General features: G+C 38.3%; 1 protein-coding gene across 1 annotated transcript in view; it reads right to left on the bottom strand.

The window, feature by feature from the left end:
• LOC108721232 (uncharacterized) overlaps nucleotides 1-21,347 on the bottom strand; it is a 335,056-nt gene that overhangs the window by 37,101 nt on the left and 276,608 nt on the right. The window contains exons 9-10 of the mRNA XM_018445654.1: nucleotides 19,233-19,511; nucleotides 217-397 (exon numbers count right to left, since the gene is read on the bottom strand). Coding sequence (XP_018301156.1) covers nucleotides 217-397; nucleotides 19,233-19,511 — 460 coding nt within the window. The remainder of the gene's footprint in view (nucleotides 1-216; nucleotides 398-19,232; nucleotides 19,512-21,347) is intronic.

The raw sequence follows: 21,347 nt of genomic DNA, 5'->3' as shown, positions 1-21,347 counted from the left end.
AACTGTACGCTCTCTCTCTCTGGATATCATTTAATCTTATGGTTCTATGATAAGCGTTACAATATTGTTTAAATCACCAGTCTTCTCGAACAATTCGTAACGAAAATCAGAGTATAATATTGCTTTTGATTTTTTCCATGCCTTACACGGAATATTCCATTTATTCGTAAAAACAAAACAAGCCGTGCTGTTTTGTTCGATGATACCGCGGATTACCTGGAGGGAAAATCGATAGAGATAATCTGGTGAGTACTGCTGCGAGTACTGATGATGTTGGCTCTGGTACTGATGGTGATGCCCGTAGTACGATTGTTGTTGCTGATATGGATGTTGCTGGTGTTGCTGTTGCTGTTGCTGCTGCTGTGGATGTTGATGATGGTGATCATGGTGATGTTGATGATGATGGTACCAGCCATTATTGTATCCATCCATGTCATGTACCGGAGTCACGCTTTACCGGCTCGAATGCGTTCGCGATTCGACGCAAAAAAAGAAACGGCACATACACAGACGGCAAACATATCAATCATCTATTGGTAGGGCGCGACCGTTCGTGCCTGGGGAGCGATATCGGACGGCATTTCTGCGTGGAATCCGCGGGATCTTTTGGTATTATAGCAATAAAGCACGCGAGTGACTCTAATGGCGACCGGATGAGCGTAGATTCGCGAAATGGATCGGATCTTTCGACTGTTGGACGTTGTTCCGGAAAATATTAGGTGTTATGAATCATCCCGGTATCTTAGCGAATCGAGACGGTCAATTCGCTCGAACTTTAATGGAAGTGAAATCTCATTAACGATTATCGAATCTTCAAATCTTTACTGCGATTGGCGGCGCCTACAAAATTAAGATCCCGAAATCGGGATCGTAGAATCAAACGCTGATGATACTTTGCACTTCCGGCGCAACTAGATTCGCAATTGCACTCTAGCTGATGACGACAGGCCAACTAACTCGCGATGAGAATTCACGAAATCGCGATGAGCTGCTGGTGGTCTTCCTCCCCACTCCTTCATCTTCAACGTGGCATTTTATTATTCCTTCTTTACGTGCCCTCGTGTCCAGTCCTCGTTACTTCTCACTCGCGCCGAACCGGTCGGTCCTGCGAGTTTTTGTTCTCGCAGGGGGTCGTTGGGAAAAGCCAGGGCGCATCAGGAAGAAAAGGGGTTACCGACATGCTCTCGACGAGGTCGGGGAATTCCTTTCGCGCCCGAAAACCTGCTAGTACTTCCTTTTCCTGATGTATATATGGCGCGGCTCATCCTCCCCGCTCGCGGAATTATGCATGTCGAATTGAATCCTTGAGGAATGGAAGACGTAGCCTCGGGGATGAATTGGGTTGCCAGTAACTTTTAAATCGCCAGGGCAACGACCAGCCGCGGCTCCCAAGAATTTTATAAGACGAAGATAGAAATATATGCGGAAACAGAATTAAGTGTTCCTAAATGAGATTTTGAAGTTAGTATAAAATAACTTTTACAATATTAATTTTAAAAAGAACGAAACATGTTTATCTAAATATAACTTTGAATATCTTTAGCTTGAAAATACTCTGTTATTGGAAAGAATATATATTAGGAAATCGATTGAGTTTTCTGCGACGTCAGACAAAATATTTTCAATAAAAATCGTGAATAGGACAAGTTTCGAAATGTTAAGTTTCTGGAAGATGGAAGTATATCACGCGTAAAAGGAAAGGAACGCAGAATGAGTTCTATAACCAGAACCGGAACATGATGAGAAAGAAAAATCGACATTGTTATTTGTCTTTCTAGACGACATCTACTGAACGTTACGCATGCAACAATGTCTCCTGCTATTGACGTTTTTAGTTTCTTTCCGTTCTACCCTACGTTCTCTCTGGTTCATGTGTAAACAGGTTATTCGAGGATAGTAATCGGGGATGGTGTCTCATGGGGATCGCTATTGGAAAGAGTTGAAAGGAGGGTACAGGGGCGTATTCCGGACTAATAGATCTCTTAGTCAAGCTCAAAGAGATAAATCCAATAACATCTAAAAATATTTGCAATCAAGAAAACAAGACTTACCGAATTCTAAACAAAAAAAAAACAGATACAACGTCAGAAAAAAGTGTAATCGATCGCTGATTTAGTTATTATTTTCAAAAAGAAATATTTATTACATAATGTTAATATGTATATTAAATATCTGCGTGTATAATCAATAATTATTTAAAGTAAAACAGATAACAGGTAATCACATTATTGCTATCATATTAAAATGTGCCCACGCTAAAAGATACATATTATGATGATGTGATATAAAATATGTATATACATATAACATATATGATTCATGGAGAAATTACATCAGTAATTTATTCAACAAATAATCCAACATAAGAAACGTTAATTAATCGTCGCAAATAGTTGGGAACTTTTTAGATGATGTTACTAATTAGCTAAAAACTGGCTAAAACGCGCGGAACTTTGAACAGCATTTTGGACTTTGTATTAATTGCCATGCAGTGACCATCATTCGAGATTTACTCGCGAACGAATAGCTCTACCAAAAACATCCCTACGCGTGCATAAAAACGTCCATACGCTACGAGCTAATAAAAAACATCCCCATCGAAAAATGTGGTAATCGAACGATATCCAAGAAGCTGACGTCAGCGTTCTCGACCTAGTTTCTTTCGATCGGCTGATTTCCGTGCAGCGCGGAAGACGTGAGAGACGTATCGGGAAAACGCGATTGCGAGTAACAGGGATAGCAGTTGTATGGGCCTCGCTGCTCGAGGGGATGGAAGCCACGTATGTGCGAGCGCTCAAGGTGGAACGAAAAATTCAAAGCTCTCTCGCTAGAGGAAAATCGCGAACGAGCGAGGGAACGGCCGAGTGAATGAACGTAGGAGCGTCAGACTCGGAGAAATTGAAAATCGTCAAGTGCGACACGCCTCCTCATCATCGCTTACCCTGAAGAGTATTCGCGAGCGTATTCGCCGTAGCAAAAAACAGCTAAAATGGATGAAGCGCAATGGAACGAACTGCGCGATTATCATCGCGCGCGCGCGCGTGTGAAACTATCTACAACAACGGAAAGAACGATTTTGCTGTTGTATTTAAAAATTTAGTTAGATGCAGCTCTGAAAATAATTTTTTGTTGGATTATCGAAATAATTATGTAAGGCGTTTAAGCTGGTTGCTAAAACGTCAAAGGTTTTTATAGCACTGCTCATTATGCTTGAGATTCTTTCTTTTCGTATATGTTCGTGTCTGTAGTGTATATGGTATAGTAAAATAAAGATAATAATAGAGGGTTAAAATATTATTTAAACTAGTATTTTATACATGATATAGATTTATCCACAAAAAAGTAACTTTCTTGTTTTCTTCTGACCGCATAATTAAGTTACGTTACAAATTGCAACAGTTTAGATTTTTTATTTTAATAGTTATTCTTAATTGCCTAGAATTTGAGAAAGCAAAAAATATAATCAAAAGATGTAAAAGAGTTAATAAAAGATATAATTATAAGCCAAGCGACAGTACAATTATATATATATATATATATTCTCAAGTTGTATCTTTTAACTCCTCCGATTTATTTTCTTTTTTCGAAATGTGGACACACATTGTAATCGATGGAGAGGCTGCAGTCGTGAATCAAATTGCTGTTATGTCTATTTTTATCTGACGCCATAGGCCAATTAAACGTTCCGCACGCTCGCCGAATAATGTCATTCGCCGTCACGTAAACGAAGAAATGCCCCGGCCACCTGCAATCGTAATTTCTCGGCGCTCTTTGTGCGACGTGACGTCATTAGCCGTCGCGGGTCATTGCGACCTTTCCTTCTCTCTTCCTCGTTTTCTCGCACCGTTTACCTTTTTTTCCCTATAAACGCCACCACCATTAGGCTGGCGCACAATTTTCCTCACTTTTCCGTCAACTAATTAAGGCCGCGTAGACGCCTTCTGTTTGCTGCGGTTTCGATCTCGCGTGAGCTTTCACGGACGCCACAAGTCAATTTCTCCCTGCTGAGGCTTTTCGCTCAATCGCGGATGCTGAGATGGGAGTTAACGATACGCAAACTACTACAGCTCGCTCGAGGGTGACTGTTATTGGCAACCCGCCAGAAGAAATCGCAAATATCAAATCAAACTGGATATTGACGTATCTCATTTTGATCAAAGACAAGATAAAATCTTGCATTGATATCAAGATATATCGAAACCACAAATTTATTTTTAATACAATCGTTTAATATGTTTATATGAAATTGCGTGCTTTTAAATATATATTTACGAATTTTTAATTCTCTGTATACTCCATAAATATACTCGATTCCATTTTGAGAATGTATTAATGTCATTTTGCAGGACATATTTGAATTTTTTTTATATTACAATATGAGTACTTATTCCATTTGTTTCATTAAATGTCTTTTTCATCTGCGATTTCACTCTGAATGTCTAACGTTGAGTAATTGTACAATCGTGGCTGCTATTAACGTTTTCAATGCTCGTTGCAGCTGCGATTGACATTAAATCAACGCCTTTCAGAGTGCAAATTCATATCGTTGTTGCGACGTCAAACGTGTTGCGATAGACCGTGCATTTCTCTGTTCTTGCTAGCGGTCTTAATAAAATTTTCATTGCGAATTAACGAGACTTGCCAAGTTCGCGGTCGATCGCGACGTCGCGCGAAAAAAGATTTTTTTTTAAAAGGGTGAATAATTGTATTTAACGTGTAACGAAGGCAACGCGTTTGCGGTGCCCGTGATTTGGACGAAATTGAAAAATCGGTCGGGCGTTTGGTGAGAAAATGAGCCCGCCTTTGTCACGCCGAGCGTGACAAGTTAAAAACTACCAAAATTAAATCGACCAAACTCGCAGCGCGACCTTAATACGCGCGTAATCCAAGGGCGTTGTTCCGCTTCGTGACACGCGCCGATAACGTGTAGGAAGTGGCCGTGTAGATTAAAAGGACTTTTATGCGAGCGTGGCATGATGGTACATGTATAACGTGTGTACGTGTACGTGCGCGTCTATATGAATTCGGAATGGAGATAATTACGTGCGTGAGTTTGTAACGAGTCCATAAAGCGTCGAGCCATAGAATTGGTCGAACTTATTGATCGGGAGTGCGCGCGCTCGCTTTTTATCCCTCTCTCCCCTCAGCCTCCTCGCCCGGCTCGTTCGTCGTTAATTCCACTTTGAATAAATATGAATTCGCGCGGGGGCTCGCGCGCTAACCCCGGGTATCCCCTTTTTATTTCCGCGCCGTCTCCTCGCACGCGCAAGAGAACGCAATTAACCACTGACAATTCCGCGAGATAGCTCTCGTTATGTAAAGAGCGCGAACTCGTCTCGCAGATGCAATCCGCATAATCGGGATATCGAGTAGCTTCGAGAAAGTGACAAGTGACACTGGTTTTGTATTGCTAATTTATCTTCGCGCTTGCGTGAATTTTTTAATTCAATTTTTTTATCCTCGTACAATTTTTATGAAAATTACTAAGAGAGAGGGGGGGGAGGGAGAGAGAGAGAAAGAGAGAAGATGTAAATGTGCATTGTTTGCGCGTTTCGGTAAATCGAATGTCACAGAATTGTTTGCATAAATAATTATGTCTACTTGTTAATGTAAATATTGAAGTAACCGATTAATATGAACGAACGTCCTTTTATTTTCAACGTATTTCTATCTTCATCCATCTGGCGCATTGTTTTAATAAACAACGCGGATCGCACGGGTTCCAAATAAAATGCAATTGTGCCGGCATTTCCGCGTATTGATCTGTTTACTGAAAAAATTAAGGGAGTAAATTTGGTTGTGAAGTTACAAAGCGTACTATCGGTATTGACTATTGAGTAGTTGTTTTAGACAGCATGCATCAAAGGCTTGTTTAGTTCCTGATTCACGAAACGGGAACGTTTAAGAAAAAAATCATTTTCATGTCTCACACAAACTGCAAGTTATAAGTATTATCACTAATGAATAATATTCAAAAGAAAGGGAGAGAGAAAGAGAAAGAGACCTGAGACCTTGCCAAAAATTTATGGAGATAGTATACTCTCGCGAGGTACTTTGAAAGTCTTTGAAAGCGCACCTGAAAGCTTTCCCTCGCTTGCTGTAAATGTCTTCTCTAGTCTAACCCACTAATTAGCATCTCAACACGCTACTACTCTTCAGTCATGGGCAATGGTAGCTTTGGCGCTACTTTGCAATTATAATGATTGTCGGAGCGCATTATATCTTAAGGCATCACCATGAAAGAGGGTATTAGAATTGTGTATTTCATGGTGTAACGCGCTTTTATGTCAGACTTCTCGATAAGCTTCGAATGAATCGTTCAAGTTAATTTCCATGACTTATACCTGTGCTATTAGTGACGTAAAGCTGTAATGAACAGAAAATAGTAGGTATCGCGAAATACTTATTGCGAACATTACTAAAGTTATGATCCTTTTTATGCATGTTTATAAACGAATTTTTTAATACATTAATAATCTAACGAATAAAACCGTATTTCGTTCTTTATAAAAATTAACTTACTGTTAATTGTATGGAAAAGAAAATTTGGTTAGCCTAAGTCTTCTAAGCTTTAAGCATTCATGCAATCGATTCTATAATAAATTGAAAAGCGACTAGGAAAAAAATGACATGAGTTAATGTTTCTGAATTTTAATATCTGGACTGCAATCTTAATTTCCAATATTTGCTCGCAAACCGACTATTTCTTCTATATAACCATTACAACAAGTTATCTTTTTTTTTAAATTTGTAATATATTTGTGGGACATATCATTCTCCATCGAGGAACTACCGAGGCATGCTTTATGTTTTTCATTTCTTCAAAGACCCTTTTCACCACCTCCCGACTTCCCTTGCGCGCTCGCGCTACTGAAAGCAACCTGCCAATTAATTCCTACCTCTCCTGCCCGTTATACGCACTTTGAACAACTGGAGACACGGTAGGTAACTGCAATTGGATACTAGTATTCACTTTCAAGAGTATTCTCGCCGCGCTTTGTAGCCACCCTCACGTTCCACTCTCCGTTTATGCATCAAGTCCTACCCTCTCGGCTCCCTTTATCTGTCCCAGACCTTTCTCCGTTTCGTTCTCTGTCTCAGTATAATGTAACAACATCAGGAAATGGATACGTTGTTTCGATTCGCGACGAATGACGATGTCTCAAGACCCCGAAACGATTCAATTCCTGCTAAAGTTTATAATTCAGATGCCTAATTAGTGAAAACCAATAAGCTGCTTATATCGAGAGGGGGAAAATATGTGCATAAAGTACGCCGTATCGTGGAAAATGGTTGTGATAATGTTTAATGCGCCTGTGCAGCGAGCCAAATGGGTGCGAACCAAATTATTGACGTGTGCAAGTCTGATGAATTATTATCGTTGCATGACTGTACAGTCTGGACGACAGGAAATTTTCTTTGATGGTTATATCACTTTGAAAGCGATACAACGACAAAAAATCGTAGATATTAAATATTTCGTCGAAATCGCCTCTTGCTTTTTTATAATTTAACTATAATTGAAAGGTACAATACAATAGAAGAATATTTTTAAATTTAGTATAAAATTTAACAAAAAATTTAATAGAAAATTTAATAGAAATTTAATAGAAATTTAATAGAAAATTTAATAGAAATTTAGCTCAAATATTAATTTTTTAAATTAAACCGTTGTTGTATAAAATCTTTCAGATGAATACCAGAAAAAATCAGAACTTTATTAATATGTTTTTCATTATTACTTAAAATTTAAAGGCAATTAATATTCTTTCATCATAATCTTATATGTGATATTGTTTCAATTCTATGCAAATTACCTTGATATTTTGATTATAGACTATATATATATATATATATATATATATATTGTATTTTTCTCTCTTAGAAAGAGGTATATACATTTTCTATTGTATACTTCCTTCGCGTTCGCGATAAGCGACGATGAAATTTCACAAAGATCAGGACATCGATCCTCTCTCGAGTGCCGACGTAAAAGCAGTAGCAACATCGTCGGAGCGGACCGGTGGAATAAAGTTTATATACCGTGCCGCGGGATTATAGTGCCGATAGAAGCAGAATTCTTGCGATAACTCGGTTCGTCGCGTATCGCGAGCAAACACGGCGGTGAATTGAACGGAGGCGCGCCAAGTATTTTCCAATTACATCTTCCATTAACGATCCTGCCGCGTGTACGCGGCGTCCGCTGAGGGAGGGTCGATCGAAGAATTCTGCACACCGTGGAAAATTCGCTCGGCACCGTATATACATTATTAATTAATTTAGATAGGAATGTCTCGTGCGCGCCGTTGTAATATCGCCACTTCGAACTCGGAAGCAATATTGTATGGTGCAGGAGACTTAAAAAGAAAATATCGAAGGAACGACGACAACGGTGCATCCTGATGGGAAAACTAATTTAACGAAAATGTGAAGATCGGCAATCTTGAATTATGATGTCGGCAGAAGTTCAGGATAAACGTAAAAATTTATCGTGTCGGAGGAAACAGATGTTAACTAATGAAGCTGCCGTATAATAAATTAAGTCAAATTGTGGATATAAATCATTTAAAAAAATACAAAGATATGATGCGTAAATCTTGATGGTCCATCCGAATCTGTTAGAGAAATAATCATTCCTGTCTGACAAGATGCGCGTATGTCACCTAAAGCCAAGATGAACAGCAACGGTTTTTCTTGACCCGGAGACAGGAAAAGGAACGAGGTCGCCGGCAGTGTTGGACGCATTAGCATTTTCAGTATGGTTTAAAATTTAAATCCCCGTGTCGGCGAATCGCGGAAGGAACAACGGAAGGACGCGAGTCAGGAAGCGCCGTCGATGTCCCTTTAAAAACCCCTTACGCAATGTTTCACGACCCCGTATCGTGGCCATAGCCACGCGTACGGCCAAACAGACAGACGTATGTCGTACGAGAAGCCATGAGGAAGAGAGGCGAGTGTGGCGAGGAAAAAAAACCGAAAGAATAGAAAGAAAGAAAAGAGGCGATGCGCGAAAAAGGCGCGAAACGTGGCCAACAGGCAGCTGTTCGTCCCGATTGACCAGGTTTGCACACATAAGACCAACAATAAAATTTGGAACACGGGAAGGAGGCCGCACGTGCCTCTGATTTTTCAAGGCCGTCAAGAAGATGTTTCAACGTACGAAAAGACACAAGGAAGATCACGACGCGACGGCGATTGGTCTGAAAAGCGAAAATTTTCGAATCGCTCGAACCCCATTGGTGAACGTGACAGTCATGGGGGGTCAAGAGATGCGCCGGGATACACGTTGGGGGTCCCCTCATAGATTCGCTGGGGGTCTCTTTAGAGGCGGAAGGGTCGCCTGAAAATTCTTTCGTGTAACGGGGTGGACGTGACACCGGTCGAGCGGGTTCAACGGTGGGAAGATACGTTGTGGAAAGCGCGTCTAGCCCGTCCATGATCGCACCCCTGAGGATTTTCGGGACCTGCTTCTCTATCCTCCCCTCTCTCGTTTTCCCGCTTCGCCTTTACGAAAGGGGGCGAAGGGGAAGAGGAGGGAATATATACCGACCCCTGCGAAGCGACCGGACGGAAGATGCCGTTGATGATGGGTTATTTAAACGGGGCATTGAATTTTTACTTCCGCCGTGAACGTCACTTTCCCTCCCTCTCTTGTCCTTTCTGCCAAGAAAGAACGAAGCAGCGCACCTTGTCTCGGACCTTGTCTTGGGCTCCGTTGCAACATCGCGCGGGATTTATTAAAGCAGTCATATTTTATGAAAAGCTCCCGGTAGCGTTCTCTTTCTCTCGCTCTCTCACTCTCTTTCTCTCTTTTTGTATTGCGGCAGCAAAGACTGCGCGGCGCTGCTCGGTTTTGTGTTACGCCGCGCTAAAATTTATCTCCGCGACTCTCCTGCGTTTATTAATGGAAACGGTGGTGGTGCGCGAGCGCTACGGGCGGCCGTGTAATATTTGACGAGGGTACCAACATCTCCGCGGACGCGTACCAGCAGCAACTCGCTAGATAAATATTTCTCGTGAATTCTTCGCTTGAACATAACGCCATGTGCGATGCCATTTCAGGAATTTTCGTACATTCTCCGCGACGTTTCATTTGAGTTTAGGACACACGAATGCACAATTGTAGATGATGCGAGCCAACCACAAATTTAGTTCTTCTGCCTTAATGTCAAATTATACCTCGAATACCTCGAATAAAAAAAAATATAATTCAAACATAAATTTTTATAAATGTCTTCAAGCGCTAATTTCAATGCTTTTTGTATAGATATTATTTTAAATCCTCCAGTAAAATAAATATATCAGTTAATGGAAATAACTCAATTATTGAACAAAATGACAAAAATTTTAAATATTAAATTTAAATTAAGCTTTTAATAATATAGACGACTCTAAGTAAATTTGTCTTATTAAATTTTTATGAACGACAAATTTATTTAGGAGTATACATATCATCAAAAGCTTAATATAAAAAATTTTTGTCATTTTGTCCAATAATTGGGTCACGTCGTCCATTAATTGAATAATTTATCTTATATTTTTCTCAACTTCTAACAATCGTATTAACTCTCCGTTGGCAATGTAAAGTTTTCATTCGCAACCTAGGAGTTCTTCGAACTTCAGTGCATATTTTTATATTCCTTCGGATTGTATAAAAATCCGAAAAAATGTTTACACTTTTGTGAAAACTTTAACAAGTTTTTACTATCATAAAAGTTGGATTGTATTTTACTCATTTAAATTTATCTACCAGAACTCACAATAAAAAATCGACAGTGCCTTTAAAGTCCAACAGTTCTTTGCTAGCGAAAGGTTAAATTAGAAGACGCATCGTGCTGTTTGCTATCGAATCTCTTTCTTTGCCATCAAACTGTCCACCAAATGAACTCCTTCGAGAGTATCTAATCAACAACAACATTGTCAGATACGAGCTTAGCAGCAAACTGCCGTGGCGCCTCTTCGTAACGGTCAATTAAAGCCCGGGTAATTCGTTTCGTTTAATCACGGTGGATAAGGCGCGGTTGTAGAGCGCGCGATCGCGGGAGAAAAGGGCCACACCGCGCCGGGTGGTAAAAGAGAAACATCGGGGTTGAGCGAATTGAGAGCGCACTTGAGTTTACCGGCGGGAAATGGGCCGCTGTATGCTTGCACGGTAATGGGAAAGGCGACAGATGCGAACGGTGGCAGTTTCGCGATGAAACTATCGTGTCGTATAAAGGGGTGAATCGTTGTTGCCGTCGTCCGGGGGTGGAACAGACGGAGGATAGTAGTCTGCAACCGACGACATAAACTTACGATAGCGCAAACGACCGCGACAGCGGCGAGAATCGGGCCGGGAACAAACTGGGCGAGGGGGGAGGGAGGGTGGTTCCTCAGTCGCCCGACCCGGGTTTATTCGCGTCGGCATTTGTACGCGTGCCTCGGCTTCCACGGGCGGTAACGACCGGCCGTAATTCTTATTTGCGCGACCACGTAAAACGTGCGTGTTTTGTTTAGCCGACCAAACGTCTCCTCTTGAAGGAGAAAGGAGTACGGCAGTTACTCCAAGTCCCGTCCGACGACGACTTTCTACACCTTCGCGAACAAATTCCGCTTTAGTTCTCGCTCTGCTTTGAAATTCTAATTCAATTCGGACGACGCGACGCGTTGTAAATAGCGGATGTAAATTCACACTGGCGAAAAGAAGGGTCTCACAACGTGTTTTTCGTCGTATCTACTTCTCCGCGAAGTAACATGGTGCGGCGACTTTTAAACTCGACTTTCAATTTGACACAGATTTGATTTCGAGATATTTTCTTTTTCACTGCATTTAATAACATCATATGATTTAGAAATAGATTAACAACGAAAACAAATTCAGAGGATGCTGTAAAATAATTTATTAATATAATTTTTATTAATAAAAATTATAATAATATTGTACGCTTGATTATACAATTTTCTTAGCAAGAAGACTCTTCTTGCTAAAAAGACTATGTAGTCAAAACGTGCAGTACTATTACGATTTTTATTAGTAAAAATTATCACATTAATAAATCGTTTTACAGTTTACAATATTCTGAATTTATTTGTTGGCTTTATTTTTACACATTAATTTGTATATCACGAGTTATATCAACATTTACTTATTTTTATCATATGATTTTTCAATGTGATTATGTGTCAATATTACATATAACACATTTGATAACAATTTTATGTTGCAGTGTCGTTGCAACTAAATTAATCATCGCTTTTTTAGTATTCTTTTCTTGCATTTTAATCTGCAATATAAGAGAAATTAAGGACACATTAAATATACATAAGGAGGATTAAAATAGCTTCTTGTTCTTCTAAAGACGGCTTCGAGCAACCATGTAAAAATTTCATTTAAGGGTTAACGAAACATCCCCAACTTTCACTTAAGTATAACGCCAACTTGACTATATCACGACCGCCCGCGGAACAACGAGCGGCGTACCAACGCTCTTTCATAATTGAGGAGCTCAACTTTTAGACTTCCGCCAACCGCAATTTCACGAAGATACAGATTACATCCTTCCAGAGTTACCTGTTAAATTACTTACGCCACAGTGAAGGCGCTGAGACGTAACACTATCGTTATCGTTACTCTAGTACAACTACCTGTTTCTGTATTTTCCTTTCAGTGATGTGATGAATGTGTTGCCGCGTTCGACGTTAATCAAACCGAATTCCTGTCAAACATGATAGTGTTGGAATTTAATATTAGCGGGGCCCCATTTCAAAGCCAGCTGTAAAACGCGAGTACTTTGCGAAGTTTCCACGTTCGATGCAAATTACCAGCACTCATTACATTTTCTCGATTATCGTTATACGTAAGCATCGGAGGATATATCGGATCATATTAATTTCAAGTGCTCCCTCCTTGTTACGAAAGCAAACTTCCTTTTACGATCAGAAAATACGTTCGATCGTTGCGTCGAATCGCCTACCAAATTTATTACGAGTCATCTTTGTGATACACGATGCGACACATCTTCGTCGGCTAGTCCGCGCTTGATTTATTATTATCGTTGATTTATTTAGAAGGGAAAACTTTCGCCCCGATCCAAATCTTCTACTGAAAAGAGTCGGTAGACAGGCCATACATATGTATTAACGGTATTTATCGACCGCGACCTCAGTAGCAACTTTTATCCCTTTTAGTTGTACAAAATTTGAGAATTCGTTCTCTTGGCTTTTCTTAGAAATATATCCGAAAATGAAATTCAACTCCTCGTTTTGCGAACGTTTTCTTATTTCCGTGTATTCGAGAATATTCCGTGTATTAGAAGAATAAATGTCACTGCACATTTGACACTTCGGTCACGCTAAATTAATATGAATGCACGTCGCGTTTAATATGTTTGCATTTAATATGCGTGTCATCTCGTAAACGTAATGAACCAGAGTCTCCAGAACATGTACGTGTTATGTGAATATTTACGTAAGTAACAAGTAGCAACCGAGAAAATGGGGAGGGGGGAGAGCAAGAGTAGCTCGGGGCCAGGGTTATAACTCGACAGTTATACAGTTATGACGTCGTACCGGTTTGATATCGTTGGATATATCGCATTCGGAGAATGCATCGAATTTAGTGCTACACGACTTGAAAAAACATGTAAAACGTCAAATGTAGTTGATTGGCCGTTATTTATCCTATCGACAATATTCTTAACAGTAAATAAAGGTAATAGATATAGAATATATAAAAAAAATGAAGTAAAAAAGAAAAGAATTAAAAAATCTAGTTAATGTTAAAGACATTCTTTATCGAATCTTCATTATTTCATCGTACCTATATTTAAACAATATAAAATCTAAAAAAATCAGGACATAAAACGTTTTTCAGGACATAAGACGTTTTAACTAAATTAATATACATTTTTAGAACTTAAAGTAAAATAAATACAAAGAAAGTATATGATTTTGCGTTGAAATATCTAAAAATTTAGCTAAATAGATAAAAAAAATTTTGTTTGATCACTAAAATAATTAAAAAACTCAAGTTTAATAAGCAATGCTGCAAAAAATTTTGATATTCCAGCAACCAGCTTGAGTGTTCTACATTATTTTGATAGTTCGATAAAATTATTTTCAGATCTATTATACATCTAATAGCTAAATTTTTAAATATTTAGCAAAACAGTTCCTTCCGTGTGTACGTCTGATTTTAGCGAAAAAATTTAATGCAATCTAGTATAAGAATAAAAATAAACTTTGGACATGATTAATCGTGTATTACAAATTTAGTATCACTAGATCTGACTTAATATGATTTATATTAATTTATCTTATCTTTAAATTGTTATGTAGTTAAACAGGCATTCATGAAAGGAATACTGATGCGGTCGCAACGTACAAACCTAGCATAACATAACACGACGTGACACGTACGGCACTCAAGTGTGCGATATGCCAAAACGATCGTATACACGAAATTGTACTACTTCGCGACGGTAACTCGGTTGCCAGGAGATGACTAAGAGAACTGTCGTTGTTGCATTCATGACATGCGACCGAGATCCACGTTCACCCGATGATCTACGTCAATCTACGATATCCACTCAATGCATATATCGCACAGCGAAAACGTAATAAATTTGATAATCATGCGACGCAAAATCTCGTAACCTTCTTTTGGACGAACGGCGTTATCACGAGACATAAAGAGAAACGTACAGGTGAATTTAGTGCCACGAGCCAACAGCCATGTTTACGATATTAGGGCGGCATAAGAAGGCTAAATATAATCGGATTAGCGCGTAGTTGGGTCTCCGTAATCGCGATCGTATATTTCACGGAGCGAATTACACGCGCGTTCGGAATGCATCACGAATATACGGTACGTCGTATTGCGCTGGCAAATACTGTCGTCATCGATATTCGTAACGCGGATCCAATATGTGTGGGTGAATACCTGTTAGCGATGTGAGTAATAGCATCGGAGTAAGCCGAGATGTAAATCGTTGCAACTGGATAAGCTGTAACTACGTTTATTGCCTCTCTCGGTGTGTAATAAAAAAGACGTTTCCCTGTCGAACAAGACGGGAATAAAATGACGTAATGACGAAATGTCGTTGCTCCTGGTAATAGTCTGGTATAGCTACGCGGATCTTCACGTCGGCTTCGCATGTATATTTGTAGCCGGACCGTCTAGGATGCGTAACGGATCATAAATATACAGGGAAATACGATGAATATTTCCCGCGCCGCAATATAAAGCTGGCGGATAATGGCCGGGATGTGTTTACGATATCAAAGTGACACAAGAAAGCTAAATATAATTTAACGACGCACTTTGCGCTCGTCTTTAATGTCTACCTTGCATTACCGACAGCGACGAATAACTTTCTCATCTTGCGATGATCCTTCAGACTGACGTACACAGCCGTACAATATGTCTTCGATAAATATGCAAATAAGAGTTAATGTGAATTTCTAAGTGCGATATATCTTAAAATGCGACTCGGGATGTACGCGTTTTCATTGTGCAATCGGGCAACGCTAACGCTCGCGATCATAACGTAATTGTATAAGGGATCGCAATTAAATCGAGTTTGCTGAGTTCACTCTATATGCAAGATCCCCCTTCTCTCTCTCTCTCTCTCCTCCCCCGCCCCATTTCATCGCGGTGTAGATCTCGAAGAATCCGTTCGTCCTCGAGTTCCTAAGCAATTACGACAGTTTCCGAGAGCATTTCGCGATCGCCTGCAGTTCGGCATCGAGGTGGCGACGCGGAGGAGAGGGAAGGAGGATGGCAAGAAGAGTACGAATCCCCAGTCTCGTTCCCTCCCCAGCCACCCCCCTTCAGCCCAGCTCGCGTCCATTGGCGAAGACCTCATACATATTAATGGAGATCGGATCGATTTTACTGCGCGCTCGCTTCTTGCTGTGTTTAGGGACATCGACGTTCCGGCGCATAAGCTCTTCGGGCCGCCCGCAATGGTTATTATGCCATTAACGTAATGAAGTTAGGTTGCGGAGAGGTGCCGCCGGGGTGTTGGCGGCAGGTCCCGTCGCGGAAAAACGCGCTGAAATACAGGCGACCGGGAATCTTCGATGATGAACTGCGCGTACGTTTTCTTGCATCGAACATGGCGATCGATGGGCGGCCGATTTATGTAATTATAGAGCTAGGGATGCTACAGTAATAATTCTAAGTTATAACAAACCATCTCGTTTTCCCTCACTTCGAAAGTAGCGCAACTAAAAATATATGATTTTCGAGTTATTATCATAAATAAGTTAGGTAAAGATTACTTTATCAATTATCAATAGTAAACTAACTTAATTTTACAGTCCGCCAAACTTGCGTCAATTTTAAGATTATAAAGAAGATCATAATCTTCTACAAGAATGATACATTTTGACTTGTATCATTTTTTTAAATAAAAAGAAGAATCTTTTAAAAACAACATTTAAAGATAATTTTGGTAATCAAAGTTGAAGAAGAAATTATTTTATTTTGAATTTAGAAATTTTAGCTAATCAAGATAAGTATAAACTATCGATATTTCGAGTTGTATCATTTTTGATGAGTTATTTCGGATGTCATAACTTTGTATAGGATATCAAACTCGTGACAACTCAAAAATTAATTATTTTTTTAAATGTATATTCTTTTTGCCGATATTATTTGATTAGTCAATAATTTTCTGTTAAGCTGAAAAATACCTAAGAAGTATTTTTTATCATTTTTTGAAGTAAGAAAACAATATAGTCATCAGCCATTACGTAATTATTAATCAACGGAATTTAGCGCTTCTATCCATTAATAAAATAATTGAGTTCCCAGTAATTATTGCTCGTGTGTTTGTTATCGACCACAACGATTTAGTCAATAACTGAAAAAAATATTTCAATTATCTGTCTATTAACATCGAAAAATATAGTTCGAGTCGTTTCACGCAGGGTGTAAAGGTTTAAAACTCGACCAACTACAACGTTCTATACGTGATCGTCTTTTATGCATGATTCAGTAAACGACACTAAACGATTTATAGACAGGCTAGGAAACGTTTAGACGCACTATTACCAGATCGATGCAGCTGACGCATTGGACATACAGTTGATATATTTGTACACTGAAGAGACAAGTTTCTTGAGCCAACATTCGATACATATAGAGAGTCACCAATTAAAATTGATATTCTTCATATCAATGCTTCATAAAAGACTATAAACTTGTTTCGCTCACATAGACCTAACAATAACGAAAGAAAATTCAAAGAAAAAAATACTTTTTTTTAGGTGTTATTAACGCAACGTGATAAAAAATCATGTAAATAATTTAACAAATTCAACAAAGTAAAGTTATTTTTTAACATTTTCGCTTTAAACGAGACACAATGGGTTTCCCCAACTTGTCGAAAGCAAAAGATATTCGACTGGACTTCCGGCTACGATTCTCCTACGCTAATCACGCGCTTTTCTCTGGCGAAGGACAAGAAGGACGTCAGAAGAAAATTCTGCAGCGTTCGATGCGTCGAACTGTGAAAGGATCTGCTCAAAGGTTCCTTTCACGGCGTCATCCTTTTGATCGCCGAAGATTCGGACGGCCGGAAGGACAGGGATATAAAGGGAAGCGAGTGAGACCAATTAGCGTTCGCGCAATTTTATCAAGCGAACACCGTGTGATTCAACGAGGATGGATTAAGCCGTGCTACATGGCTCTCGATGACGGATTTAATTCTCTGTACAGGCGAATGTTTCGTTCTGAACGGTTCCTGAAGACCCGTTCGTGAAACCGGCTCGACCGCTACTTTAACGCCGCGTAGGATTTACCCTGTGAAAAACCAAGGCGATCAATTCAATCCGGCAGAAAAATCATAGTGAAAATACCTTTGCGAAAATATTATGTTACCAATTCTAATAAAATCGATATAAAAATTATTTCAATATCTATTCAAAAGTAAAATATATTTTTTCCCGTATCACGATTATTTGGAACCTTTTTAATTTATAATATTCATGATTTATATATATATATATATGCAAGTTCTCTCTCTCGGAAAGATATCGTATCTGCCTATCGTTTCATCCGATTGTACTTCGTGCTTCTCAACGAGAAAATGAACAGGATCCCACACAAAGAGTCAGGCGCGCGATATCTCGCTGTTTCGCGTTTCCGTATAATATTCGACGAGTCCTCGTCGACGAGATTACGAGTACCGGGATGGTATCCGCCCTGGTCGTGATACGTAATGCGATTTGCGGTGTATTCGCCGCACAAAAGATTACCGCGGCGAGTTCCAACGAGCCGTGTGCACGGGATCTTGGGTGCGCTCGGTAATACTTCCGCTGCCTAATGCGGAAGAAGGGCTCTTTCAACAGAAAGCAGTCTCGAAGTACTACGGGTTTATTGCTTTCGGCGCTATCACGGGATCTCGTTACGTAATACGTAATAAAATCATACAGGATGTACGCGATCCAGTACATCCTAATCGTAATATTCGACGAGATATGTTTCGATCGATATAATTAAGACAATTTCATCTGACATCATTGAAACGATTATTTGTGATTACACTGTAAAAAGAGATGTGTTTTATTCTTGTCGTTATTGTTTAAATGTTTCAGTTTCAAACTTCTTCAAACACTATGCTTTTTAAATCCAAACACGTAGTGTTTTGTCTATTGAAAAAGTTTAAAACTGAAACATTTTTAAGTGTTTAAAAAATGGAGACAAGAATAAAACAAATTTAAAATTAAACTTTTTTTTTCAGTGTAATACTAATAATAGTTATTGAAAGTTATTCGCTACTTAAAAGTTTTTATTATTATTATTTATTGCTATTTATTACTATTTTTTTTATTACTATTTATTATTATTTATTACTCTTTATTTCGCATCGCAATATATATATATTTCGGTTTTTAAAATGAACAGTTTGATTTCATTAATTTATATGTCTCACAAAAATGAAGAAAGAATTAATATAAAGTTTTCTTTGTATAAAATATAATTATTCTTCATGTTTATTAAAATTAATATTAGTAGCATTGATTTCTATAACTCTATGTCTTTTTTATTATTATAAAAAGGTATATGATTGTGGATAGCTGCTATCTCTTTGAATTTCAATTTCTTGTTTTCAATTTCCATTATCTTATTCAATAATTAATTGCATGTTCGATGCGCAACTTTTAATATCACACTTAGCAGACGAAAAAGTGATCGTAAAATAAAAAAACATTTAGTATATTTTTTGATTGTTACACTTACATGCGAGTGATTCCACATCTTCGGTTTTGGACTCGATCTCGCACTGTTGGTCGCGTTTCCGCTTGCGGAATTATTGGAAATATTGCCGGACGACGCGGTGGATTTGATGGACGGTTTTTGTGTCTTTTGTATTTGTGTGGCTACCGATGCCGAGGGAGTCGCGGTCCGTTGCTGTTGCTGCTGCTGTTGCGTGGGTGTCTGCTGTTGCGTTTGCTGCATGATCTGCTGGATGAGCTCCAGCTGTTGTTTTGTGAGACCATCGTTACTGGCACCAGGAGATGTGCTCTGTAAAATATAAATGGATACTTATAAAAAAACTGATTTTTAAATCATTTAAAAAAATTGTTAATATATTGCTAAGATTATATAAAAAATATATCTTTTCTCTCATGTCAGTCTTCTACATCGAGTCCAAAATCTTCTTATTCTAGTTCTCGATATTTAATTTAAAAAATTCTGTCTTTTTGTCGCCATCGTGATAAAATAATGAATGTCGTTATTCTATTCCTGTTGAAAAGCAGAAAGCGTGATTGTACATTTGATCCAATCTAACCGCAGTTGGCGGATCTAGTTCCGTTCGTGATCGGTTGTCAATGTGGCCGCAAACTATAATCGATCATACCTTAATAAAGCATAACGTAGCCTTAATGTCCGAGCTGAGCTCACGTTCTAACAATAGTTAAACCGATCGAATTTAATAATTTACCGAACCGACGCGAAATTACGAACGCAGTGTCGCACAGCGCCGCAATCTCGACATCCATTAAAACGAGCGCCGACTGTAATTCCACCCATAAACGCGCTGCAATAAACCGTAAATATATCGTGTATTGACGTGTCCGTCAACTAACGCTACTGTTATGCACATATGTGTACGTGATGCCTAGAATGCCGTGTGTGTTAATCCGTCTTTGTACCCTATTAAAGCGGTGACTGTATAGGGGAGAGTTGCCGAATGCGTACTGGGCGCCTAAATCGTACCTTATCAATATTTTATATTATTAGTTAATATAGGCAATATTTAGTAACAATAATATAAAATATATGAGAAATGAGTAATATAGACAAAAATGTAATAGCCTAGATCTTGTTTTATGGATGTTAGCGGCGTTTTAAAAAATCAGATACATCTGATATTAATTTTTAATCAACTTGTGTAGCTGATAACAACGCGATCATCTAATTTTATAACCATTGTAAAGATTAAATCGATATTTTTATAAAATTCGTCAAGTTTCCTAAATCGTACCATCAAAAGATAAGGCTGATAACTGACAATAATAAAACTAATAATTGATATCAATATAAATATCAAGTGCAAAAATATAAGCAAATATATTTTTGTGTCATTTATTTCTTTATTATTGTTATTTAATAATTATAAAATATTTTATTTTCTTCAATAAATTATTAAAATTAGGTATTAGTTAATTATTAGGTATTAGTTAATGATTTCTTTTATTAATCTTATATTTTTAATTATTTTCATTCATAAATTCAATATTTTCAAAAGAAATACGATAAAAAGTATTAAAAATGCTATGCCATATTTTACCATCTAATTTGCAGCAGCAGTCAATCTTTTTTTTCAGTGTGCATATATTAGAAATGTTATGACAAGAGGTACATATTTCATGTAATGTGTTTATTGCATTTAGTGTACTCATTTCAATCTGTGCACTTTGTATGCTTTGAGCAAATCCCGCCCGCTAAAAATGCCGTATATCCCAAATAGGTGGGATATATACAAGACAACAAACTAAACAAAGAATACGAAAGCAAAGCACTTGTATTTTGCTATACGACATGCTTTACTATTCCTCTACACGTATGTATCACGAAATAACCACTAAGTCTTTTACACACCCTACAGTAATCATTTTATGTATATTATAATTTATGATAGCTACTTATTACAGTGATAAATCGATTTAGCTCACAATAATTTCATTAATATTAACAGTAAGAAGCTGAAATTATAACACAGTACTAATATAACATAAAGGCATGTAATAGAGTAGTTGCGAGAAAATTACTCCTATTTTTTTCTGCAGCGTAAATCCCAGTGCGATGTATTTGCCGAGTTTATCCTATCTATTATTATTATTATATATATATA

This window comes from Mycetomoellerius zeteki, unplaced genomic scaffold (assembly GCF_001594055.1).
Source record: "Mycetomoellerius zeteki isolate Tzet28-1 unplaced genomic scaffold, Tzet1.0 scaffold164, whole genome shotgun sequence".
NCBI lineage: Eukaryota > Metazoa > Arthropoda > Insecta > Hymenoptera > Formicidae > Mycetomoellerius > Mycetomoellerius zeteki.
Note: the sequence above shows the minus strand (reverse complement) of the source record. Positions and strands in the feature narration are given on the sequence as shown.